The following is a 27,091-nucleotide window of genomic DNA, read 5'->3' as shown; positions in this document are numbered from 1 at the left end:
TCTCTCATCTCTCCTCCTGCTGACCCCTTAACTCCCACACACTAAACATTAATGGGTCAGAAAGTCTAGCTAGCACTCTGGAAGAACAGTACTTGAAGAACGGAGGAGAAATATAAGAGAAGCCGAGCACGACCCCTTCCATGGCAGGCAGTCCGCCCACAAATGGCCCAAGCTGATGAAGAAGAGCAGGTTTAACTTTCAATAAAGTATGTACAATTACTTGGATGTAGATATCTTAATTATCAAGATGAAACATATTGGGGGCTTAAAGTGACTTAGACATTTGCTTACTTTGAACCAATAAAACACCATCATTTCTACAAAAATGTTCATCCAAAGGGCAGAAACAAAAATAAGCACTGTGGAAAGGCTTTAAACTGGTGAGGAAGGAAGAAATTTGGTTTTGGATCAGCCCATCCCTCGGTATGATCATTACTTGTGCTTTCTTTATATTTATTCCTTATGAAGGGGAAGGCTTTAGCTGTAAACAACAAAGCAGGTGCACTGAGAACAAAGGACCATGAGCAGAAACATCAGTGTTGAAAGCCTAAACTTTGGTCTTTAACCAAACAGGACAAGCTACACATTCTAAGAGAAGCCATGCCATGGAAGAAAGGGATACACAATTTCCTATGCGAGGATACCAGTCTGCTCATCCTTAAGCCTCTCTTTCTGTTAAGGTGAGAGAAGGAAAACCGACCTAGACAGACCATGAGCTTAGCAGTGACAGTGACAATACGTGCTCCATTACCTGTCGGGGCCTTGGTGTCGGCTTTCCTGCTCTCCCGGTCCCCCTTCTGGGCCCACACGTGGACCATGTACTCCACGCCTGGCCTCAGGCCCGTCAGGATGGTGCTGCTCTGCTCCTTCCCCACCGGAACCTCCCTGGTGTCTCCGTCAGCAGAGGTGTAGCGCACCAGGTACCTGTCGATGACGGCCTGCACCGGGGCCCAGGAGATGGTGGCCGTGTTCTCTGTCACCTGCTCGGTCACCAGGTTTTGGGGGCTGTCGATTTCTTTAAGAAAACATTTGGGAAAGACTAAGCCTTGAAGCAATGAGATATCCATCACCCCATCACAGAGATTTTTATCTCCTAGAGCCCTCTTAGCACAAGACAATGGCTTTCCCATCCCTGATTCCCTGGTGGGAGTCAAGGGAGAAAGTAACCCCTTGTTCTCCACATCAAAGGACTGCTCATTATAAACCTGACATACTTCCTTAGCTTCCGACTCCCTAAAATGTGGGAGGAACACTGTCTTCTTAGCAATATTATGGCACATCAAAACAATCCATTAAGTATCTGGCATGATTTTGGGGTATCTAATTTACCATTCTATCAGGGGCTACTTCCCAAGCAATCATTCTAGAAGTACTATCATAATCATTGCAATGACCAGATCCTATCAGTATCTTGACTGAGTCTGCTAAAAACACAGCCACTGCACAGCTTTCCTTCTGTCTTCTAGTTGGCTGAGTGGCTCCATGAGTAGCTGTCACTGTCAGGAAGGGCAGCACAGTGAGATCACCACTAGAACTCACTGTCTCCTTTGAGCTTTCAGTCTCTTCTTTGCAAAGTCTCTCAACTCAAGACACATCTTTTGCTACCATGCACACTCAAATCCACACCCTCAAACTTCAATCCCCATTGACCATCTTTCTCTTATTACCTGTCGGGGCCTTGGTGTCAGCCTTCCTGCTCTCCCGGTTCCCCTTCTCAGCCCACACGTGGACCGTGTACTCCGCACCTGGCCTCAGGCCCGTCAGGACGGTGCTGCTCTGCTCCTTCCCCACCGGAATCTCCCTGGTATCTCCGTCAGCAGAAGTGTAGCGCACCAGGTACCTGTCGATGACGGCCTGCACCGGGTCCCATGAGACAGTGGCCGTGTTCTCCGTCACCTGATGGGTCACTAGGTTCTGGGGGCTGTCAATTTCTTTAAGAGATGAAAAAGTGTACCATTTGCCAACTCACTAATTTGTGAAAGGCCAGCACACAAACGACCAAAATGACGACCTCAACAAATTTCAGAGTGTGTTATATGCCAATAGTTGGGATAACTTAAGGGTTTAATTAAGCAAGTGATCTGAAGATTCCAAGAATGAGCCATTTGCATTTAATGAAAAGTAAGGTTTACAGACAAAGCCTATATTGAGTCTCAAGTCTATAAACTTTTCTCTACAAGTTGCCTTTGGATAAAAAGAATTCGTCTTCATAAACACATTTGTCCATTACCCTGGATTTACATAGTGTTCTCTTTTAGTTCCTGACTCCTTATACTGGAAAGCAGTTGCTGCTAAGTCGCTTCAGTCGTGTCCGACTCTGTGCGACCCCACAGATGGCAGCCCACCAGGCTCCCCCGTCCCTGGGATTCTCCAGGCAAGAACACTGGAGTGGGTTGCCATTTCCTTTTCCAATGCATGAAAGTAAAAAGTGAAAGTGAAGTCACTCAGTCATGTCCGACCCTTAGCATGGAAAGCAGTTACACTTCAATAAATCTTTGCATCAGATCTAATATTTTCTTTTGGAAGAAAAATATCCAATAAGTAGAAGCTGTCAGTTCTTTCCATATAAAACATTATGTCTGAGGCCAAAGAGCTGGGAGACTTTCAAAATGAATTTATTTGATGTCTAGGTGGATAAAAATAATCCTACTTATCTGAGTTTCTATGCAGTTAAACTGAGTTGAAACCTGGGTTCCACTATTTTCTGGTTGCCAACTTAGAACAAACTGTACAACTTAAGCCTTGGTCTTCTTGTCTCTACAAAGAAGGAAATATCAGTACCTACCTCTGTTTATGATAAATGGTAAATGAGATATTGCATAATAAATCTTAAATATGAGCTCTTTGCTATTACAAGTGTGACTTAAGATATGAAATACCACTTTCTCCTCAAAATGTAAACCCTTAAAAAAGTCAAAAATCTAAGAAATCAGGTATAATGATTAGCATGCCTTTAGCATGATTAGCATCTCCTGTTTCAAAAACCACCTCCTTGAAAGGCTGAGCTTTCTGTGACAACAGCTTTATTTCAGACCTGTACACCATAACTTGCCAGGGTAGCCAGGCCAGCTCAGTGGGATACACAGACAAGGGAGAACATGCCAGAAGGAGCACAGGCGCTCAGAATGTACCACCAACAGCTGACATGAAAGGACAATTTATCCTGGGATTCGGAGCTGCCTTCTCTGTCCCAGCCTCATCTTTCCACACTCCACTCCTCTCACAGACCTACCCAGCATAAACACCACTAAAGACAACATTACCAAGATAAGCTGATGTTAAGCCACGACAGAAAACCAGCCTGTCACATTCCCACACCTTTGCTGTTCAGTCGCTCAGTCGTGTCCGGCTCTTTGCGACCCCAGGGATTGCAGCACGCCAGGCCTCCCCGTCCTTCTCTGCACATGCTGCTCCCATTGCTAACAGCCCCCCATCCTTCTAGACTCTTCAGGTGTCCCCTCCGCCTGTGGGCTGCCGTGAGCCCTCTCACCCCTACCTTTTTTCAGATTCCCATAGTTCCGGGGTTATGTTAATACAACATAAGTCACTGCACTTTATCTTTCTCACTTGTCTTCTCTACCCAGAGGACTGTGAACAAGGGATGAGCGCAAACCATGTCTTTCACCTCTGTACCCCCAGAGCCTGGCTGCGCGCCTGACACCCCCGGCAGTACCACACCAGTAGCTCCTCTAGTCTGTGGTACTTATTCACACCGGCCTCACCTGCGAGCAAGGAAACCTCTTCTTTATTACAGCTTTCACTGTCTTAAAAAGGTTGACCCAGGGACTTCCCTGGTGGTCCAGTGGTTAAGAATCCACCTGCCAATGCAGGAGACATGGGTTCAGTCCTTGGTCCGGGAAGACCCCACATGCTACAGGGAGACGAAGCCTGTGCACCACAACTACTTGAGCCCATGAGCCTAGAGCCTGTGCTCCTGAACCAGGCAGGTCACCTCAACGAAAAGCCCACACACCACGACTAGAGTGGCCCCACTAGCTCCACTCGCCACAACTAGAGAAAACCCGTGCACAGCAACCAAGATCCAGCATTGTCAAAAATAAGTAATACATAAATAAATGTTTTCTTGAAAGGTTGACCCACATGTTCTATTCACAACACCCAAAATCCTGGTAAATGGTAGGCCACGTGTAATATAACCCAGGATCTAGTAATCTATGGTCAGTCCATCGGCCAAATCTGACCCACTGCCTAATGACATAAATCAAGTGTTTTTAGAACAAGTCATGCCAGTTCATTTACATACTGTCTATGGCTGTTTTCTCATTTCAGTGGCAAAGTGGAGTAGACCACCAGAAACTGTGTGGTCCCCAAAGCTGAAAATATTTACTCTCTGGCCTTCTGTAGAAGGTTTTCTGACCCTGACTTTAAACAAATCTAGATCTCACCACCCTTACTGCCAACTGCTTCTTCCCCTGGAGGAGACAAAGACCATGTGGCCTCAGGAGGCTATGGACCATGAAATGCTTCCAGGTCAAATGCAGATTAACGTGCACTGAATGTTTGTGTCTTTTCAAAATGTATATGTAGAAGATCTAACCCCACATTTGATGGTATTTGGAGGAGGGAGCCTTAGGAGGGAATGAGTTTTAGATGAGACCATAAGGATGGGGCTCTCATGGTGGGATTAATGTCTCTCTGAGAAAAAGAGGAGACCAGAACCTCCCCCTCTCCAGCACATAAAGATGAAGGAAGCATCTGTAAGTCGAGAAGAGGGCCCTCACCAAAAAATGAATCAACTGGCACCCAGATCATGGGAATTTCCAGGCTCCAAAACTGCAGGAAATAAGGTTCTGTTGTTTAAGCCAACCAACCCATGGTGTTTTGCTATAGCAGCCTGAGCAGACTAAGACACATTTCAAGAAATAAGCACGACTATGATTTATGTAGCACTCTCTATGTCAGGTAGGGGCTTCCCTTGTAGCTCAGTTGGTAAAGAATCTGCCTGCAATGCAGGAGACCTGGGTTCAATTCCTGGGTCAGGAGAAGGAAATGGCAACCCATTCCATATTCTTGCCTGGAGAATCCCATGGACGGAGGAGGCTGGAGGGCTACAGTCCATGCGGTCCCAGAGTTGGATACAACTTAGCAACTAAACCACCACCACCTCTATGTCAGGTACTTACATGGATTAATTCATGTAATCCTCACACTAACCCAGTGATGTAGACAGTCACATGTCCCATTTAATAGACAAGAAACTGAGGAACAGAAGTGGAATAAGTTGCCCCAAATCTCTCGGCTAGTAAATGATAGAGCTGAGATTAAAACTTGGACAGTCAAGCTTCTGAAACCGGATTCCTAACTGATTATCAGCTTCTCTGAGCGTCTTGACACTAAGAGACTGTCCAAAGCAGAAGTCTATCAATAGGATAGACTAGGATTCCCGTCACGTGTGTGGGACGTCACTGGACTCCAGGATCAGCCTTCTCTGAATTCAAAGTCGGTGCCAGAGCAGGGTCTAACCAGAAGGAATGTCTGGGATATACATTCCCATGCAGCCTCAGGACACCTGCAGGCCCCAGTCGAGCAGAATGACGGGATGGAGTAAGGGAGCCCTTACAGTTTCGGAAAGCATAAAGTTAGAACTGGTACATTTGGTAAATGGTGACTCAGGAGGCAAACCATTTTCATGGTCTGAAAGAGAGCTCCAGATTACACACACAGTGCCTGTGCAGTCACTGCAAGCTGAGATAAGCATTCAAATTCACTGTCAGCCAAATGTTTTGAGTTTTCACGTCCAAAAAAAATGAAAATTAGAAAGTGTTCCTCTGCTCTGAGAGAGTCGCATGTGGAATTTCAACCCACGAAAGTATGACCTTCTGATTCAAACTAAAAGGACGGTCTCTTTTGCTTGAGGTTAAAAAGGGGAAAAAATTCATAATTAAGAAATTTAAAATTGCTTTGGCAACCCCTTGCCCCACACCTGCAAACAAAAGAGCTGGTGCTAGGTGGGATTTGGTCTCTTAATTCAAGAATCAATCTTCACCCTGCCATGAGGAAGTCTATTTAGAGATGGGAGAGAATAAGAATGAGAGACGACTCCCCTTCTCCTGTTACCTGTGAGGGCCGTGGTGTCCGCCTTCTTGCTCTCCTGGTTGCCCCTCTCAGCCCACACGTAGACTTCATAGGCCTCCCCCGGCCTCAGGCCTGTCAGGACAGTGCTGTTCTGCTCCCTGGGCACCGCCGTGTCCCTGGTCTCCCCGTCAGCGGAGATGTAGCGCACCATGTACTTATCAATGACCGCCCGGACTGGGTCCCAGGAGACCGCCACTGTGTCTTCGGTCACTCGGTCAGTGACCACATTGGTTGGACTATCGATTTCTTCATAAACATAACACAAGAAAGAAAAATTAGAGAAGACCTCTGGCTGGTCAAGGTTACAAATGTTTCAAGGTTGCATTCTTCTGGACGACCTGGTTCCATAGTCTGTGCAATGCAAGACTCTCCATCATCTATGACAGGGGACAACTGGCCTCTGCTTGAACCCTAAGCTGAGAAAGGTCTTCCTGATGGATGTCCATTTTCAGACCACTGAACACATTAGAGAAAGCTCTTCCAAGTGTGGCCACTTGAAGTGGCTGCTCCTTCAAGTATGTCTACCCTTGGTGGGCATGGAGAATACAATTAATTCCTCTTCCCAGAGACCATTCAGCAGGTGGATGGTCTCTTCCTGTTCTGTGCTGTACTTGGTCACTCAGTCATATCCAACTCTTTGTGACCCCATAGACTGTAGCCTGCCAAGCTCCTCTGTCCATGGGGATTCTCTAGGCAAGAATACTGGAGTGGGTTGCCATGCCCTCCTCCAGGGGATCTTCCCAACTCAGGGTCTCCAGCACTGCAGGTGGATTCTTTACCATCTGAGTCACCAGGGAGGCCTGGTCTCCTCCTACTTCTCCCCTAATCAAAACAGCTTCACCTCTCTAATTTATGCACTTGTAAATTAAAATCTATTCTATCATATTATAAACTTATATTACCAACTTCCCACTTAGTTTCTAGACTCGGCATTTACATCTAGACATGTTCTTGTCTTTCCTTTTCATAGAAAAATTCCCAGAATTCAATTCATTCATTCAACAATTCACTGAGCATCCATTCCATGCCATGGAATGTAATGGCTCTCAGGAATCACCAATTAACAGGACAGTCAAAAATCCCTCCTCATGAAGACTTCATATTCTAGAAGGACTAACCCAGAACAAAATGTCACAGACACTTTACCCCTCAATAACAGCCTCAGCCCAGAGCCTCAGAAAATGCCTGTTTTTTTCATACTTGTCCCAGTTACCCCAGGGGTTTTCAACCTTTGTCAAACAAGGACACCTACTAAGTACCACCACCAGAGGGTGTACTTCAGAAGGTCTGAGATATGCCCTGACATCTCTATTTAAAAAACAGATACGCAAAACTGCACAGGTGATTCTGATGTACATCAAAGGTTGAGGATCTCCACATTAAACCACATCCCAATTTTTGCATATCGTACATGTCCTGGACCCACCATTTATCCTCATTATATTTAATCTTACAGATTCCATTTATAATTTAGTCTTTTATCCAAGATGCCCACTTTCCTTTCCAGGTTCTTACCATTTGCAAACTTAATAAGTGATTCATCTGAGTGCACCCATCAAGATCACTGATAAAGATGCTTGCCCCAAGACCCTGTCTTACATATAGATTGGTATCCTTTTGGGTGAAGACACACAGAAAGGAAATCTAAGCATTTTTCTTCTTCCTCGTCCTGCTCTAGTTCTCTTGGCCAAGGAGTTTCCAGCAGAGAAGTTACAACTTTACATAGCTATGTTCTTTGACATCAGTGCACTTTTCTTGAGCGCAGTGGCCGTGTTTTGTGTGCAAGGAAATGAAATACGTTCTATCACCAGACAGTGCATATTTAATTTAATAAATCAACTGCCATTTATTGACCACATATCAAGTGCCAGGTGCTTTTAATTCATGACTTTATCAGACCTCATAGTAACAACATAAGGCATTTACCAGGTTCTCCATGTACTGGTTTTCAAAATTAATAATGGTTACCACTTTGAGATCACTAATTATATGCAAGACTCAGAGAGATTAGATAAATTGCCCAAACTACACAGACAGTAAATGGTAGATCCTGACTCCTTCTTTAAACAATCACACTGAGTGTCTACTTGGAGCCAGAGACTCAGCAGCGGTATGAGTTAAACTGTGTCCCCTTACCAAAAAGATAAATCTAAGTACTAAACCCCAGCACCTCAAAATGTGACTTCATTTAGAGGTCTAGAGACATAGGGTTAAAAATGAGGTCATTAGGGTGGTAGAACCAATCCTTATAAATGGGGGGAGTTTGGACACAGACACATACAAATGGAAGACAAGATGAAGACACTCAAGGAGGAGACAGACATGTGAACACGCATCCCAGTGTTCACTGCAGCACTGTTCACAAGACCCAAGACACGGAAGCAGCCTAAAGGTCCGCCAACAGAGGAACGGAAAGAAGATATATATTAATACATATCCGTATACACACACACAATGGAACACTACTCAGCTATTAAAAAGAACGAAAGAATGCCATTTGCAGCAACATGGATGAACCTAGAGAATGACTTCTCAGTAAGTCAGAGAAAGAGAAATATCACATGATATCCCGTATAATGGGATGAAAAGCCATGAAACAAATGAACTTATATACAAAACAAAAACAGATTCCCAGACTTAGAAAGCAAACTTATGGTTGCCAGAGGGGAGGATGGGGGGAAGGGATAGTTCGGGAGTTTGGGATGGACATGTACACATGGCTATATTTAAAATGGATAACCAACAAGGACCTACTGTATAGCACAGGGAACTCTGCTCAATGTTATGTGGCAGCCTGAATGGGAAGAGAGTTTGGCGGAGAATGGATACATGTATGTGTACAGCTGAGTCCCCTTGTTGTCCACCTGAAACTATCACAATATTGTTGATAGACTGTACTCCGATACAAACAAAAAAGTTGAAAACAAACAAACAAGGATTGCCAACAAACCCCAGAGGCTGGAAGGGACAAGAAAGGATCCTCCCCTTGAGCTGCCAGAGAAAATGTAGCCCTGCTGACACCTTGATTTCAGACTTCCAGCCTCCACAGCCAAGAGACACTCGAGTTTTGTTTTAAGCCACCCAGATTTTGGTACTTGGTTATAGCAGCCCTGGGAAACTAATATAAGCAATGAAGAGAATAAAGACCCTCTACCAGGGAGCTTACTTTCTCTTGGAAGAGCCAAACAATAAACAAGTGGGGATAGTGTTAGGAAGCCCAACAGGGCAAGGTAAAGAAACTAGAAAGTGAGAGAAGAAAGATACTTGGGATTTTAGAAGGATGGCCAGTGAGAAGGTAACATCTGAGCAAACAGCAAAGCGAAATGAGGCATCGGGCCATGGACAATCTGGGGGACCTCACTTCAGGCAAAGGTAGCAGCAAGTTCAAAGGCCCTGCTCCATGTATTTGGGGAACAGCAGTAGGCCAGGGCATCAGGACAGAGTAGGGGAGGGGGTTGAGTGGCTGAAAGTGAGGCTAAGGAGGCAAGGGGATGCTTTTGAAAGCCATTGTAACAACTTGGCTTTTGCACAGAATGAGATGAGAAGCTTCTGGGGGTGGAAGAGGCGGGTGGTGGTTCACAGAATAGTATGATCTGACATGTTATAAAAGGACCCCTCTGGCTGCTGGAGAGAGTACAGACTATCACAGGTCAAGAGCGGCGTCCCCTCGGAGGCCGCTACAACAGTTTATGTGTGAGATGACAGGAACGTGGACAACCGTGGCAGATGAAAGAGGACTGGGGAGACTGCAAAGACAGAGCTGCCAGAGTCCGCTCGGGAATTTGACATGACTATAATGACTTGTCGGTTTGGTTCTTGAGCAAGTTGCAGAAAGTGGTGACATTTACAGAGATGGGGAGATCTTTGGTACTGGTATCACAACAAATGCTAAAGGAACTTCTCTAGGCAGGAAACACAGAGATGGGGAGATATGAGGGAGGGTAGAGTCTCCAGAAGAGGCCGAGGAGAGGAATGGAATCAAAGGTTTGCTTTTGGACTTATTAACTGGTAACTGGTAGAGTCAAGATTTGAATCCATTCCTATCTACCTAAGACTACAAATTTCCACCTTATACCACTACCATTGGCCTCTTCTTCTTCTTCTTCTTCTTTTAGTATTTATTTGTTTAGCTGCATCCAGCCTTGGTTGTAGCATACAGGACCTTCATTGTGTTATGCGGGATTTCAGGCAGACTCTCTTAGTTGTGGCGCGGGCTCAATAGTTGCACACGCAGGCTTAGTTGCTCCGAGGCAAGTGAAGTCTTAGTTACCCCACCAGGGATTGAACCCATGTCCCTGGCATTGCAAGACCGATCAGGGAAAGGCCCCCATCAGCCCCTTCTTATGAAACTATGACTACTACTAAGAATGCAAAAACAGTGAAAGTGTTAGTCGCTCAGTCATGTCCAACTCTTTACTACCATAGCCCACCAGGCTCCTGTCCATGGGCTTCTCCAGGCAAGAATACTGGAGTGGGTTGCCATTCCCTTCTCCAGGGGATCTTTCCAACCCAGAGATCAAACCCAGGTTTCCCACACTGCAGGCAGATTCTATACCATCTGAGCCACCAGGGAAGCCCACTACTAAAATGATAATAATAAGTTGCAAATAAAATAAAGTATGATCTGAAAATTTCTTGCCACCTGAAATCCAGCAGCACTGGTGGACTGGAGGGGCAACTAGAAAGAGGGCATGGTTCCAGACCATCACCTCTTGAGACCGGGGCTGGGCGTACCTCACACCCACTGGCAGAGTGGGCCTCTTGGGATGAAAGGGCAATGTGTTCAGAACACAGACACCAGAAGGACCTCGTCCTGGGCCTCCGGAGGCTCAAGCAGGCTCTAAGAGGATGCTCAGGAGAAAGTGTGTTCCCCGAGGGAGAGGGCTTCCTCCTCACCCTATTGCCCCTTTCTGTGCCAAGCATGATTCTGCACATGTCAGGGAGGAAATGAAGAGAGCCTCCAATGGTGATATGTCACTTTGGGGAAATCAGTGCTCAGTTGGGAGTGGGGACACTTTGACTGGCAAAGTGAGGATGGGGAACCCCCAGAGAGTCCTGCCTCTTGAAGTCCCTGGCCCCCATCCTCTCCCACATCTGTACAACCCCCAGGCCTCTCTCCACCTCTCCCTGCCCCGACCAGTGCTTGCCACTATGGCTGCCAGTACCCTCAGCCCAGGCCCATAGCTTTATAGGGTGCAGGCTGCCTGCGTGTGCACCCCTGTCGAGATCCATCATATCCACATGGCTGGATGGAGGAAGCCTTATGTTATCATAATCAAGTTTGACAGAATAGTATATGAAAAGCACCTGGCATGTAGTATGTGGTCAATCAATGGCACCTGACTTTTTCAACACATTATAGTTTTACAGGTCATTTGCAAAAAGTGAGGTTATGTAACACACCTCTTCTTAGAGAAAAAAAAAAAGCACATAGGAATAAGCATGAGACAAGGGGCTGCCTCTAGGATTACACACCAATTTAGCTCTGTGGCAGCCACTACAATACTCTAATATCTGGGAAACAGAGATCAGAAAGATTAGAGAATGACCCTCAAAGAAGAAACTGAATGTTTCCATATATCCCCTCGTTTTTGGATTTCCTTTCTATCTAGATAACCGCAGAGCATCAAGGAGGTTCCCGTTAGTTTACTATTTTATACATAGTTGTGTATATTATATATGTCAATCCCAATCTCCCACTTCATCCCACCTCCTCTTTCCCCGCTTGGCATCCATACACTTGTTCTCAATGACTGTGTCTCTATTTCTGCTTCCCAAATAGGTTCATCTGTACCATTTTCATATATATAACTGATTCACTTTGCTATACAGCAGAAACTAATACAACATTGTAAAGCAACTATACTCTGATAAAACGTTTTTTAACATAAACAGTAATGAGGGCAGGCTTGCCTTTACATATAATAAAATTATGATAAGTCCAAAAAAAAAAGAGAGAGAGATGAAGGAAGTCTTTTTCTAAAAAAAGAAAGAAAGAAAAAGAAACTGAATTCTTTCCATCACTGCCTGTGGATTAAGGACAGTCCTAAAGAGATGTGTTAGACTGCATCTGTCCCACTTGGGTGAACAGGGCTAAGCTACCACCAAGGTTTATGGGAACCGATCCAGGGAAGTACAGATTTCTGGCACAAGGCCTGATTTTGACACACAGCCCTGAGGCTCCTCCTCCTCCCTGTAACAGTCCCAGCAATGCCAGGAACAGAGAAGAACCAGGGAAAAGCCATCTTAGCTATGAAGTGAGAAGGTAGGAGGCAAAATAGAACCATAACACGTCAGGGTTACAGAGACCTCACTCAGAGAGGACATGTGACTTCTCCAAACTCATAAAGTCAGTGAGACGCCAGGCCAGCCTGGAACTTGGGACTCCCTGCCCCCTTTCTCTCAACTCCCTAACAATAGCAACAACAACTTAAGTGTTTAAGAGGCCCTTTAAAGAGCTGCTCCTCTCCTTGGTAAATTTCAGGATGGGAATCGGATGCCAAGGTACAGATGTAGAAGGAAAGTCTCAGTGATAGGACCCCCCACAATGCACTACATCACTGGAAGGAGCCAACTTATCCGGACCAAGACCTCCCTCTCTGCCAAGAACGAATATGGGGAACATAAATAGTCTTTTCCATGGAACAAAGCCTTTTAGTAGCCTGTTGCCGCTGGCCAAATCCGAGATGAGTCACAGCCGCGGCTCAACTGGGAGATGGGCCCTCCTGCCCTAGCCCCAGCTTCCTCCTCAGGCTGCAATCTCCCACCTGCTAGACACTAGCAGCCCTGGTGGGAACTTTCTCAGGGCCATGGGAGTGAGGGACATCTAAGACAAGAGTTATGTGGCTTGATAGGAGAGATTCACTTTTGAGTGCATGTATTAGGTGGCGCCAATGGTAAAGAACCTGCCTGCCAGTGCAGGAAACATAAGAGATGCAGGTTCGATTCCTAGGTCAAGAAGATCCCCTGGAGGAGGGCATGGCAACGCATTCCAGTATTCTTGCCTGGAGAATCCCATGGACAGAGGAGCTTGGCAGGCTATGGTCCACAGGGTCACAAAGAGTTGGACACGTCTGAAGCGACTTAGCACACACACACTCAAATAAAGGTGAGGCCCATTTCAGAGAGACCTACAAAACTGGGGATACAGAAAAGGCAACTAAGGAATTCTAGCATGTAAGGACAGGTTATTCTGCTTTATAACAAGATTCCCCCACATGGCTGGGTAGGGTTACAGCTGTCCTGGGTCTATGCTGACATACTCAACAGCACGGGTCCACACTCCAACCCATGGCCACAGGCTTAGGGACAGCCTTCTCCATTCACAACAGCCACATGTGAGCCACCTAGCTGGCATGGTGGAAAATGGCACAGTCAGGGTCTAAAATCTATGGAGACATGGGCTTGAGGGCAGGGACCGGGGACAGGGCCTACACTACTGTTCTGGAGGTGAGTTCACTGAAGCGGTATGTATAGTACCTCATCAGTATAGAACTATAGTAGCTATGTTTTCTCAGGTCTCCTCCACCGCTGTTCATTGTGGCAAAAAAGTTATTCAAAAGATATCATATATAGAAAGTGTGCTCACAGAGATCGATCCATCTTCCTGCTGCCCTCCTCTAGCTTTGCTTATGGAAAGCAACCCTAAACTCAAATGTCATTCACTAGTTTACTCTGAATCTCCTAAACTTTGTAGGCCTCAACATTCTCATCTGTAAAATGCGAATAACAATGCTTGCCATGTTAGTAGAAGGACCAAAGATAATGTTCATGAAGCCCCTCGGTACCTAGAACACAGTGGGGCCTCAAAGGCTAGAGATTCTCATTATTTTTCAGCTACAGGGTGTAGATGTGAGGTGGCTGTGAGAGACAGGAGTTCTGAACGATACAGGAGCTCATCTTGAAACAAAAAGGAGCTAGAGAAGGAAAGTTTTAGCGGCTGGGCCATTTCAAATGAAGCACTGTGTATGGGAAGCAATAACAAGTGAAAAGGATAGTAAGGGTTGCCAAAACTTATTTCATAGCACAGTCTCAGGGGAAAAGTTCTGAGAAAATTGTTAACAAGTGAATATGCCAGACCGTATGTTCTAATGTGCCTGGGAACACGGGAGATTATGAAAAAGCAAGGGGTCCTTTGTTTCAGACTCACTATGGGAAGGCATGAATTACAGACGTTTTAACAAAATCATAAACATAAAAAAGCAAGAGGAGGAATTTGAAACTCATGCAGTCCAACTTTCCACGTTACAGATGGAGCGTCACCTCTCACTGAGGGGCCTGCCTCTCTGGCCATCTGATGCGATGCAGCTGTGAGGGCCTGATGGGGAAGTTTGGGAACGCTTCTCCCTGGAGACCCTGGCCTGGCTGGTGCGTGCTTCTCCAGAAGCTGACCTGGTCCTGAGGTTTTTAGAAGTGCTTTTCAGTGCACTTTGAGCATGTTAACAGGGTAAGATTTTTCAGTCGACACTTTCTCTTCCATGGTCTGAGTTCCACCGAGTGATTCGTTAAATGGAAAATATCTGAACTGTGCCAGCTCCACCCTGTACGTGCATAAACCATTCTTATATTCCAGTGCGTTTTTCCATCTCATGGAATGCAAAACATCTGGAGAAAAGAGAGATTCTTCCCCTCCCTCTTACATTAACTAACAGTCTAGCCAGGTGTGTGAGTGTTTCCTGACCTTAGAAATTATTGTGTCTTTTTTTGTCATGTTAATAAGGCACATAATACAAATTTATTTGCAATCCAATAAAATATCCCATCCTGCTTTTAGAATATAATAAGCAATAAAAATACTTCTTGAATGCTCATGTTCTAGCTAGGATAATACACTTGAAAGTTTAACTGGCAATTCAAGGCCATTTGTAATTAAATGCTCTAGAAATTCAGGGGCACAGATGGTTGCCATTTAACATGGTCCTAGAAGGCCTCAGTGGAGCGGCCAGTGTAGGGGCTGATCCTGGAGGGATGTGTGATGTTACTTCTGTGAGCCCTTGAAAGGCAGGGACCAGGGCTCATCATCTATGTATCTAAAGGAACCGTGTCTCTAGGACACAATGATACTCGGCAATTAATGCTTGTTGAACTGACTTAACTGACAGCTAGAGATAACAGTGGAGAATTTTCCAGGCAGGGGTAACAACACGAACAAACCCACGAGGTAGAGAGAAGCCTTCTGTGTTAGGGAACCCCAAGTAGAGTCCAGCTGCAGGAAGGCTTCCTGGGGGAAAATTCTGAGCATGACAATGACCCAGGTTGGATGGCCCACAGAAGCCAAGATAAAAGGACTCTATCTTACCCAAGACAAGGAGAAGCCACAGATTTTTTTTAGTCAGGGAGTAAAGAGTATGAAAATTAACCAGAAATTCCCTGGTGGCTCAGATGATAAAGAATCTGCCTGCAGTGCTGGAGACCCAGGTTCCATCTCTGGGTCGCGATGATCCCTTGGAGAAGGGAAAGACAACCCACTCCAGTATTCATATCTGGAGAATTTCATGGACGGAGGAGCCTGGTGGGCTACAGTCCATGGGGTCACAAAAGACACTACTGAATGACAGAAACTTTCAATTTCACAATGAACAGGGGAATAAATGTAGGTGCCCTTTTAGTTTTGCATCCACCAAAGTGGACGTCCTGGGTTCCAGTCCCAGCCCTGTCACTTCCAAGCTGGGCAATCTTAAGCTTAATTTCTCTAAGCCTCAGCTGTCTCATATGTGACTTAAAAATAATGATAAGACCTATCACACAGGATTATAATCAGAACTAAATGAGATAATTCATGAGCAGTGCACAGTTAGTATAATGCCTGGGGCATGGTAAGCTCTCAATTAATTCACAGCTAAAGAAAAAGCCTCTAGAAGCAAGGAAAGACCTGCCATTTTCCAACTCACTGATGGTGGTTCACTAGTCCACCGTTCATGCAGGCTGCACAGTACACACTGTATGGTTAAAAAATTAATGTATATTTTATCCTTTATGATTGCCCAACTATATAATTCTTTCACATCCCAGCTATGCAATCTGTTAGGCAGCCAAAACAGTGAATTCAATTCTTGCACCATGTCATTCTTATTCTCACCACCCCGACCAGCTATTGCCAGGACTGAATTGAAAAGAACTACCAAACTTTTCAAGAAAGTCTCCAAATTCAAATATCCCTTCTTTGCCGGCTCCAAGGATTAGCCTTTACTCAGCGACATCAAGCTCACAGCCTCCCAACGTGACTTGGCAGGAGCACAGAGTGTTTGCACAAGGCTCACAATTCAATACGGGCTCAAGCGCTGTCTAAAAACTAAAAATTACATAGGACATCTTGCATATAAAACTACCATGATTTCAAATTCTTTTCTGATTAATAAATTACAAACTTACTGTCAAATATTACTGATTCATAGCAACATTTGTCATCATATATTTTCTTAATCCACAGATGCTAAATCTATTGCTACTCCCCTGCGAAAGTCTTTAATATCTCTTGACATTTTAAAGCAAACTCCCTGAGTGTGTTTGTCATGAAAAAACACCTAAATGACAAGAAAAAAGTTATAAATCACCTGTCTTGGGTACTGTGGAGCTGTGTGCCTAAGTCCAAGATAATAAATGCCTTGGAAAGAACCCAGTGATTGCAGCTATTAAAATAAGCAGAAAGGTGTTGGAAATGGCCTATCCCCTTGACTCCAAGAGCCAGGTGGAGATTTTCAACAGCAAGAAAAATGTGAGATAGAAGAAGTTTGCTTCCCCTCTCCTGCCCCACAACCCTCCCCGAGAAATGTCAGTATACAGAGAGACTGGCTGTCTCTGTACACAGAAGTACAGAGTTTTTATCCAAAGAGGAGTCAGCCAAGAATACAGCAGAATGCGAGCATGGGATGCATTCACAGTGCCTCCACGTGGTTCTTACCTGTCCTGCCATTCAGAAGAATTGGCTTGCCCTCGAGGTCTCCCCTCATGGGGATGACTGTGATCTTATATTCCGTCCCCGGCTGCAGACCTGGAAACAAGCAGCCAATGCCGGGTTGAGTACGGGCTCTAGACCCTGGAGCCCCAGCACTGCTCTTCTGGGGATTCGGCAGGGCGAGGGGCGGGGCTGTGCATCTCCCCTCAAGACTACAGCCTACCTAAGGCAGCTGAAGAGCTGCAGGCCCAGTGGAACATGAGGCATCACTGAGGAGTTTACGGGCCAGAATGGCCGAGATGAATCTGATGAGGCTCTGGTTTCTTCCTTGGGCCATTAAGCACATATTTCCCAATTGTATCTATAGCCCAAATGTTTTTCTGCTCCCGACAATCATTTTCCCTCAAAAGTTTCTTTCCTTCCTATTGTAATAATTCACTTAACTTCTTCCTCTTTATTTTCTTTTTTGGCTTCACTTTACTCGGCCTTTTCTGTTTCTTTTTTGTCCTTAATTTTTTTTGTTTCTCTGTAGCAGCCACCTGAATGCTTGTTCCTCGTGGCACAAAAATTCAGACTTTGGTGACAAAATGCAGGCAAATGGTAGCATGTATGAGGCACACCCCCATGAAACATTGAGAACCCCAAGATGACCTCTCAAGACAGAAATCAGAGGGTGGAGGGCAGGACAAAACCCCAGAGGGGGACATACCAAGGAGCTAGTAAGCCTCAGGACCCCTCACTTGCACCAGCCCCTTCCAAGGCCATGTGCTTCGGCATTCATGCTTATGTGTCACTTTTCTTAAAGAGAGTCCTGAAAACTGTGCAAGCCTCAGGTGCCACAAAACATTACCCAGCCCTGTGTGGCCCCATTGTGGCAGCCATCTGATCTCCAGTCTTCCAGTGTTTGCTCAGTCACCTGGGATAAGGAATGCCCCACTCCTGGCTACCTAGCTCAACTCCTTCCACATATAGCACTGAACAAACCAAGTTCAACCAATTTCTCAATGTCTCTCTCTCTCCCACACCACATACACACAGACACACACTCAGTTCTTCCAAAAAGAAAGCCTGTCTGCTATCAAATCCCCTCTGAGACACAGAGGCTTCCAAGGGGTTAGCTGACTTGGAAGAACATTTCAGATGTGTAATCTGCTACCTGGGTGCTCCGAGATCCTGGAGTCAGCCCTGGGATGCTGGAGCAGAGTCTTCAGGCCCCTCAGAGTGGGCTGACCTCTGTGAGCTCCTGGAGTCAGGGTTCAGGTGATTCTCAAGGCCTCAGAATCCTCTGTGCACAGCTGAGCCCTGTAGCTGCTGGTCCCCCCTGCTCACACAGTCCCCACCTCAGCATCCACACCAAGCATCTCGCATCCCCAGTGCTGGCTCTTACCTGTGATGTCATATCGGCTCTTGGGGTCACCGCTCTTGGGCACGGTGACCTCGGCCACCTCTTGCCCTGTCAGGGGGCCATACTGCAACTTGTAGTAGTCCACCTCGGTTAGGGGGTTCTCCCATTCCACGTCAAGGGAGTTCTCCGTCTCATCCGTCACCCAGGCAGTGCCAGGCACAGCAAGATCTAGTGCAGGGGTCAGGGAGGGCAAGAGAAAGCGGTGAAGACCAGGGGCCCCGTCTGTAACAGGCTGTTGGCTACCAGGTCAGCTCCCATTCTTGACACTCTGAATGCAGGCTGCAGCCCCAGGACATGTCCTTAAAATGTGTCCTAACACATAATTGTTGGTTTTCACACTGTCCATGGAGGACAGACTGTCTTCCAGGAAAACTTCTTCCCTATCCCAGCCCATCAGATGCCAAGCAACCCTCCCTGTCCACGTTGCCATGGCCAAGCCCTGAACCTCAACTCCGAGGCCAGCTGTCAACACACTCAGCGTTGGGGGCAGTCACACAGCTCTGAACCAAACATTCACTTTTTAGCTCTTCAGAGACACAGCCCCATGACAAGACTCTCAAGGCCATGTGGAGTTTGGGAAATATATTTCAAATTTCCTGGAATGCAACACTGGGAATACAACCAGCTCCTTCCCCAGTTTCCCAAATTACAGTTGTTTCCCTTTCTCTCAAATTCTCCTGTAAGATTTACCCCTAGGCAAAACTGTAAAATAGAAGAGTTTTAACTTGGTCCTTTGAAGGATTCTTCCTGCACCTTCTACCAGATTTTAGCACCTCTCCCAGATACCTGATATCCTCAGCTGCTCTACCTATTGATCCTGTGAAGGAAGAAAGTAACTGCATAGTTCTTCATGCCCTGCTGGCTCAGTTGGTAAAGAATCCACCTGCAATGCAGGAGTTCAGTCGTTAAAGTCCTGTCCGACTCTTTGCAACCTAATGGACTGTAGCCAATCAGGCTCCTCTCTCCATGGGATTTTCCAGGCAAGAATACGGACTGGATGGCCATTTCCTTCTCCAATGCAATGCAGGAGACTGGAGTTCAATCCCTGGGTTGGAAAGATCCCCTGGAGAAGGAAATGGGACACCCACTCCAGTATTCTTGCTTGGGAAATTCCATGGACAGAGGAACTAAGCAGGTTACAGTTCATGGGGTTGCAAGAGGTAGACACGACTGAGCAACTAAACCATACCACTGCCACATGAAGTATTAATGGCTAAATGTTCACCCATCCAGTCAGGAGAAAATGAAAATATGATGCCTGTTACCAAGGAACGGATTGCTGGCGTGGCTCTGTGGGAAGGACTTTCGGGTGCTGGTGTTGGAGTGGGATCTGGGTCCCTGGGAGTGCTTTGAATTTCAATGGCCACCTCCCAGGCCAGTGTCACCTGGCCTGAAGTTTGGAACAGGGAAGACAAGCCCTAGACTCTCAGCCTCGCCCCTCTCCTCACCTCCCATGCCTTGGTTCTGAAGGTGCTCCCACCAGGCTGACTGACCCTTTGTCAAGGACACAGAACAGAGAATTTGTGTATTGGTCAAGGGGCGAAATCTCAAGGCCTGTGGCTCTGAATGTTTCTGAATCTCTCTGTTATGGATAAAGAGCTTCACGGAGCCTTTTCCCTGAAGCACTCCCTCTGCCTTTCACCTGCCAGCCTCCAGGTTCTTCCCCAAGGATGGCAGTTCCTTGAGGGAACAACAGGTCAAGAGGTGAATAATGAAAATGACCCAAGGGTTACAGAAGGGGTACCACACGGCTCACAAGCGAAAAACCAGGAACTTCATGAAAGAGCTCAAGGTGAGCATGGGGATAAGTATCTCTCAGGCTGAGGTTCCCCAGAGGAACAAACCAGAAAGGGTTTCACTTGAATTGGATTAGACGACTTTGCAGTCGTCTTTGCAAGATTTTACAAGTCCCCAGGGCAAGAAACCGGGAGTAGTTGCTAAGACTTTCAGAACTGATGTCTCTGCTCTTCATTGAGAGACTGTGGGCACTGTCCTGGCTGAAGACAGGGGCAGTCAGACAAAAACAGAGAAAAGCAGCCCAACAGCAGGGCGCTGGCTTGACTCTCACAGGTGGGCGTCTGTGTTCTCCCATTGAACACACACAATTTCACAGGGACTTCCCTGGTGGTTCAGTGGGTAAAACTCTGTGCTCCCAGTGCAGGGGCCCAGGTTCCATCCCTTGTCAGGAAACTAGATCCCACATGCATGCCACAACAAAGATCCTTAGTGCCACAACCAAGATCGGGAGCAGCCTAAATAAATACAGTTTCACAAGACATCAGCAGCAGACAAATTAAGATGAAACAAGACCATTCCAAGATCATGTCTGCACACAGGCCAAACATGAACTGAACATTGTCCAAATCACAAAAATGACTAAACATCCTCCCTTCTGACTAATATGAGTGACTATTCCCCCTCCCTTTTTTTAAAAAAAAACAATGACAGCTTTAGTCTCCCTCTAGTCTGCCCTTTTTCTAGATAAGATTCACTAAGATACCAATCACAGGATTATCCCCAGTTCATGACAGTATGCAATCGAAAGTAAATCCCTGCTTCCCTAACCCTTCTCTCAGATCACCTAACACAAGTCCAAATCCTACACCAGACCCCTCAGACACCGTCTACCTGAGACACCCGTGGTCTGCCATTGTGTGCGCTCCCAGGAGGCAACAATCAATAAACCCAACTTGTTCAACTACAGGGGTGTTCTGAGAGGTCTTCGGCTAGAGGGCATTGACAATGGCAATCACAAACTGTCCTCCCAAAGAGGATAAGTCCTTCTCGCTCTTTCAAACACTGAGCTACCCCTACCCTCTTCTATTCTTACCACCAAAATGGACAGGCAGCCAGATATTTCTGCAAAGATATTGCATTCCAAAGGCCCATCCACCTGGATCTCCCTGGACTTTCCTTCAGAGTTTAGGGGAAAATGGAGGCAGCTCATTTTTATCACACCTAGAACAGTGCCTTTTTATTTTTTTAAAGTCACTCAGTCACGTCTGACTCTTTGCAACCCCATGGACTATGGACCCTAGACTCTATGGAATTCTCCAGGCCAGAATACTGGAGTGGGTAGCCTTTTCCTTCTCCAGGGGATCTTCCCAAACCAGGGATCAAACCCAGGCCTCCCACGTTGCAGGCAGATTCGTTACCAGTTGAGCTACAAGGGAAGCCCAGGACAGTGCCTGGCAATGTTCAAATAAATGTTCAAGTAAATGTTCAATAAAGTATGCTGAGAAAAGGAATGAATTTGAATCACTCAAACAACTAGGTTTCTCTGAACCCTTGAAGATCCTAGGCTTTCATAGGAATGAATAATTTCTAAAGAATAAACAGTATGTTTGTCCTTCCAAACATCTTGGTAGCATTTAGTGGTGCCCTAGAGATTCTGTCCCTCCAGATCCATCTACCTTCCTGTTCTGTATCCCAGATTATGACCTCTATGAAATGTATTAGCTGGGTTCCCTGGCCCTCTGATTTCCAGCCATGTGCAGCCAGTGAGAGTCACCAGAAGACCAGAGGGCAGGAGAGAGAGTTTGGGCAACTGTTCCCCTTCACTGCATCCTGATGAGGACACAGTGGACTGCCTGTGTTCCTCTACCAAAGGCACTTCATCAGGCAGCCATCTCCTAAAGCTCTTTCTGGGTCCCAGTATCAACGTCCATCCCCTGCCCCTTCAGACTAGGGTGGATCTCCACTGACACCAGCCCTGGAGTATTTCATCATCCAAACCCTATCTATACCTTTATAAATAACCTCTTCACTAAACTTTCTAAGCTGCCCTGTTTGTTCCCTCTCTTTCCTGCTGAGATGAATCTAACTGATACAAGTGGCTTCAGCAGACCCCCAATCATACCAACTTGACCTTGTTCAGAGGCTCATTGAAGGCATGAGGATGCAGGTGTCCTCCATGGCTGCTTGTACATGAGTGCCAGGGCAACCAAAGAAGACTCTTGAGAGTCCCTTGGACAGCAATGAGATCAAGACAGTTAATCCTAAAGGAAATCAACCCTGAATATTTGTTGGAAGGGCTGATGCTGAAGCTGAAGCTCCAATACTCTGGCCACCTGATATGGAAAGCTGACTCACTGGAAAGACCCTGACATTGGGAAAGATTGAGGGCAGGAGGAGAAGAGGATGACAGAGGATGAGATGGTTGGATGGCATCATCAAGTCAATGGACATGAACTTGAGTAAACTCTGGTAGATGGTGAAGGACAGGGAAGCCTGGTCTGCTGCAGTCCATGGGGTTGCTAAGAGTCAGACTCAACTGAGCAACTGATGAATAATAATCTCAGGGAATGGAGAAGAGCCTGTAGTTCCCAATCCAGCAGGCTCCATCACTGGCTTGGAGGAGCAGAGCGAGGGGAATACGAATGGAGACTTTCCTTCAGAACCTAGGATTGCTACAGCTGTATTTTACAAACTCCAAACCAGAGTAATGGCCTGAATAGTAGAAGGGTATGTGTGGGGACAATGGAAGATGTATAGAGCAGGACCTCTCCTGGGAAACCTGGCTGCTTCCTCACCTGTGGTGGCCAGTAGATGCTGTGGGCTGCTGGAAATCTCTTTCTTCACATTGCGCAGGCTCACGATGTACTTGGTTCCAGGCAGCAAACCAAGGATCTCATAGCTGTGCTGCTCCTTGGGCACTTTGATCTGCTTCACAGAGAGCTCCTTCCCCAGTGGGTAGTAGCTGAGGAGGTAGTGGTCTACCTGGCTGGAGGGCTCCCAGCTCACCAGCAGGGAATCCTCCGTGCTCTTGAGCAGCTGCAGTCCCTGGGGGGCGACCACTGCACACAGAACAGGAACAGGGGTAGAGACAGTGAGGGAACAGGGGTGGGGATCCATAGCCAAAACGTATTCCTTGAGCACCTACTTTATATTGGGTTGGCCAAATCATAGTATATGGAAAAACCCAAAAGAACTTTTTGGCCAATCCACTGCTTAACACTATGATGGTGGGTGTGGAGGATACACAGCCTGGATAGGCACCACGGTGGACCCCCAGAAGTTATTATCTAGTTAGAAGTTAATATTGACCCCCCCTATGTTGCCAGTGATGCTCCAAGTCTTAGTTCAAAACCATCCAACCTATGCCTTTAGCAGAAGTTAACATTAATCTTTAAACAGTCCAGAGATGAGAAAGAAAGCTACAAAAAAAAAGAGAGAGAGAGCGAGATAGAGAGAGGGAGAGAAAACCAGCTGGGACCAAGATGGTGAATATGACCTCCAACAGACCCTGAGTCTTACTCTACCCTGAATTTCTATAGTGGCATATTAAAGTACATGCCTACCAGCAGCCTTGACTGGGACATTAGGAGTCAAAACAATGATAAAAAGAGAGTGGCACCCCACTCCTTTGAAAAAGCACTGCTCCTTCTTAGGCAAACTAATGTACACAGCTCCCCATCATTAACCTCACTCCTCCTTCCTTTGTTTTTACTCTTTAAAATTGAATCTCTCTTGCTAGGTGGGCCAGAAGTTGATCTGTGCACTTAGTTCCCACTTCTCCATTCTTCATCCACTGAATAAAGCTTGTGCTGTAGGGATCTCAGCTTAAGTTTTGTTATTGGCAGCTAGAACCGCAACCCTCCCCCAGCCAGGCAGAGAGCCTTAGCAGGGCCAAGGCCTGAGCAGGGTCTACAAGACTTCATTCAGTAACACCTACACACACACACACACACATACACATTAGATGACCTAAGACTACTGGTCTTCAAACCAGTGGTATCAGCATCACCTTGAAATTTGTTAGAAATGCAAGTTCTTGGGGCCGTACCTCAGACCTGATGAATCAGAACCTCTGAGAGGCACCCAGGAATGTGTATTTTCACATGCTCTCCAGGGGATTCTGGAGCAGACTAAATAAAGGTGAGGTGCCCTACTTAGGACAAAATGTAAACTGATGGTTAAAAGGTGCCTGGACCATGGGGGCCGGGTCAGGAGAGAGGCGGGCCCAGGCACATCTCCGCTCTCACCCTGGGCGCAGTCCAGGCCGGTGAAGCCCTCCTCGCAGTAACACTCTCCCGTGTCACAGAAGCCGTGGCCGCTGCAGTCGCCGGGGCAGCGCTTCTCGCTGCAGTCCTCCGACGTGAAGTCCTCATGGCACTGGCAGACGCCACGCACGCATGTGCCGTGACCGCTGCAGTTCTCAGGGCAGGCGGGGTAGGCACAGTCGGCGCCCACATAGGGCGGCTCGCACACGCAGCGGCCGTCCACGCAGCGCCCGTGGCCGCTGCAGGCGCCGGGGCAGGCGAGCCGCTCGCAGTCGGCGCCCTCCCAGCCATGCTCGCAGTGGCAGCTGCACGTGTCCAGGGAGAAGGTCCCGTGGCCACTACAGTGGCGGCTCAGACCTGCCCGAGAGAGAGGGGAACAGCGGAGGCTGGAGGGCTTGTGAATAGGGACTCTCCATCCCTGAGAACCCTGAGAGCAGATGATTTCAGGATTCTGCAAGACTCCTTCTGTAGAGGAGGGTAGGGTCTATAGGGAAGACTAGGAGCCTGCCCTCTCCACCATGGGCCAGACTCGAACCTGCAAAATCTATACTTTATGCCTGAAAAGTCACAGAGACCACCCTAGCCTTTCCCTTCGCATCCCAAGTGCTCCTGTGACTTCACTTGGTTCCCCCACCACCACCCTGTAAAAGATGCTAATTATTTAGTACTTCTCTATGAAAGTGCCTTAAATGCTCCAACCTGGGTATCAGTGGGCCAGGTTATACTACGGGACAGGGCTCCTGGGATGGGCAGGAGAGAGTTAGGCTGGGTGGGAGTTTGTCTTGATTGGAGGAGCTGAACCTAGCAAGTCTGCGTCCTTAGGAAATGAGCTGAAGTTGAAGCCTGAAAGGTGGACCTACAGAAGCTATGAAACAGCCCAGTCTCGTTATGGGGATAACAGATAGGAGAAGGGTTAATTAACCAGGCTCCCTTCTCTAATTCCAGACAGCAAGAGGCAGTTGGAGGGTGGGCCAGTCCTGGTCTGCTCACCAGCCCCAGCTCCTGATTCCCAGAACATCCTCTTTCCTTCGTAAAAACTTTTGACGTTCGGGCTGCTCAGGGACAATTTAATGCTCTTTTATTGCCATTTTATTCGCCTGCCCCGTCCTCCGTGTCTAGTTCTGCGTCTGGCCTATAGGAGGCGCTCTTAACGGTAGCAATTTCTTCTAGCATTAAAATGTATGCCAACGCCAGTCTATGTCTGATGCAGGATACAGCATGCTTGGGGCTGGTGCATGGGGATGACCCACAGAGATGTTATGGGGAGGGAGGTGGAAGGGGGGTTCATGTTTGGGAACACATGTAAGAATTAAAGATTTTAAAATTAAAAAAAATAAAATAAAATAAATAAAAAATAAAATGTATGCCAAAGTATCACTGATTATTATTCTCTGGAAAATAATATGAGCAGTTTATGTTGAAAAGAAAATGTGGTGATGGAAGTGCTCACTGTTTGTAAAGTCAAATTGTAGTACTCTATTACTAACAAAAGGACAGTTTGCTGAATAATGGGCCAAGAAATCTTCTGTACATCATCTCTATTCTCAGAACTAGACTAGCTGATAGAACTCTCCTCAACAGACAGTTGAGGAAATGAGGAATTTGCCCAAAGTCACACACTAAAGAATGGAGATTTGTACCCAGAACTGAGATTTGTACCCAAACCTGTCTAGCTCCAAGCCATCAGTCTTCTTTCCTCTCCAACCTTGTCGCTTTCCCTTATAAAGGGAAATAGAGATTGGATCTACAGGTAAAACTGCACCCAGAAGCAGTCTCTTCTGAAAGCACTGACCCAAGAGTCCAGACTTTAAGAGTTGCTGGTCCCTCCCTGCTCAGGCTTGAAGATAACCCCTAGAGGTAGTACCAGTGATAACATCTCCCTTAGAGAAAACGCAGAGTGAGAGGCAGGGTGCTCACAAGCCTGATAGAACACCCGAAGGTGCTCATTCAGAGTTTGTTGACTGGATACCAGGTGGTGCACTCACCAGCTGCTCCTGAGCAGCAGCGCTGGGCACTGCACCTCTCCTTCACCTCCGCCATCTCCTCCTCCAGCTTCTTCACCCGGGCCAGGAGGTCCCACACGCTGCCTGCCAGCTCACAGTCCTTCTGTGGCGTCTGCAGGCGGATGTTGTGCCTGAAGACGATATTCTGTTCCTCGGTCTCCTCTGGGGCCAGGAGCGAGGTTCCATCACCACGAAGGGGCTGTGGGTCAGCCTCCACCTGGACGAAGGCAGACTTGGGCACGTCGATCTTGTAGGTGTGGCTGACGGTGACCTGTTGCTCCTTCTTGCTGCATCCAGAAGACTCGAGAGTGGCTGGGGCCGAGGTCGCCAAGAGCACAGAGCCCAGCAGGAGCACCAGGGGGAAGCAGAACCTCCCCTGGAGACCCATTCTTGGGGAGACAGGGAACTGATGCTCCTGGAAGCCTGCATCCAGAAGAACATGCAAAAGAAAGCCAGGGACATCTGCTGATGGAAATTGGCCTTTTTAATGGATTCTAAGGGTCCACGGGAAGCTGAGAAACCCGCAAAAAATTTTCATCCTCTATCTCCTGAGGGCTCGAATTAAATTACTTTTTTTGTTCCTTCTTCACACATTGCACATTCCTGCCTCCTGCTTTGCTGACACTGTTCCTACTCCCTGAGAGGCCCTCCTCTTCATTTCTAATTCTGTATTTCACCTGCACTTTAATAA

The 27,091-nt window shown here is 46.8% G+C and overlaps 1 protein-coding gene across 1 annotated transcript in view; it reads right to left on the bottom strand.

Annotated features, from left to right (window-relative positions):
• TNN (tenascin N) overlaps positions 1-26,788 on the bottom strand; it is a 59,347-nt gene extending 32,559 nt beyond the window's left edge. The window contains exons 1-8 of the mRNA XM_052654202.1: positions 26,383-26,788; positions 24,380-24,754; positions 22,928-23,191; positions 18,378-18,563; positions 16,997-17,086; positions 6,079-6,342; positions 1,668-1,931; positions 752-1,015 (exon numbers count right to left, since the gene is read on the bottom strand). Coding sequence (XP_052510162.1) covers positions 752-1,015; positions 1,668-1,931; positions 6,079-6,342; positions 16,997-17,086; positions 18,378-18,563; positions 22,928-23,191; positions 24,380-24,754; positions 26,383-26,788 — 2,113 coding nt within the window. The remainder of the gene's footprint in view (positions 1-751; positions 1,016-1,667; positions 1,932-6,078; positions 6,343-16,996; positions 17,087-18,377; positions 18,564-22,927; positions 23,192-24,379; positions 24,755-26,382) is intronic.
• Positions 26,789-27,091: the final 303 nt, after the last annotated feature.

The sequence above is a fragment of the Budorcas taxicolor genome, chromosome 16 (assembly GCF_023091745.1).
Source record: "Budorcas taxicolor isolate Tak-1 chromosome 16, Takin1.1, whole genome shotgun sequence".
In the NCBI taxonomy this organism is placed as follows: Eukaryota; Metazoa; Chordata; class Mammalia; order Artiodactyla; family Bovidae; genus Budorcas; species Budorcas taxicolor.
This window is presented reverse-complemented; position numbering and strand designations above follow the sequence as displayed.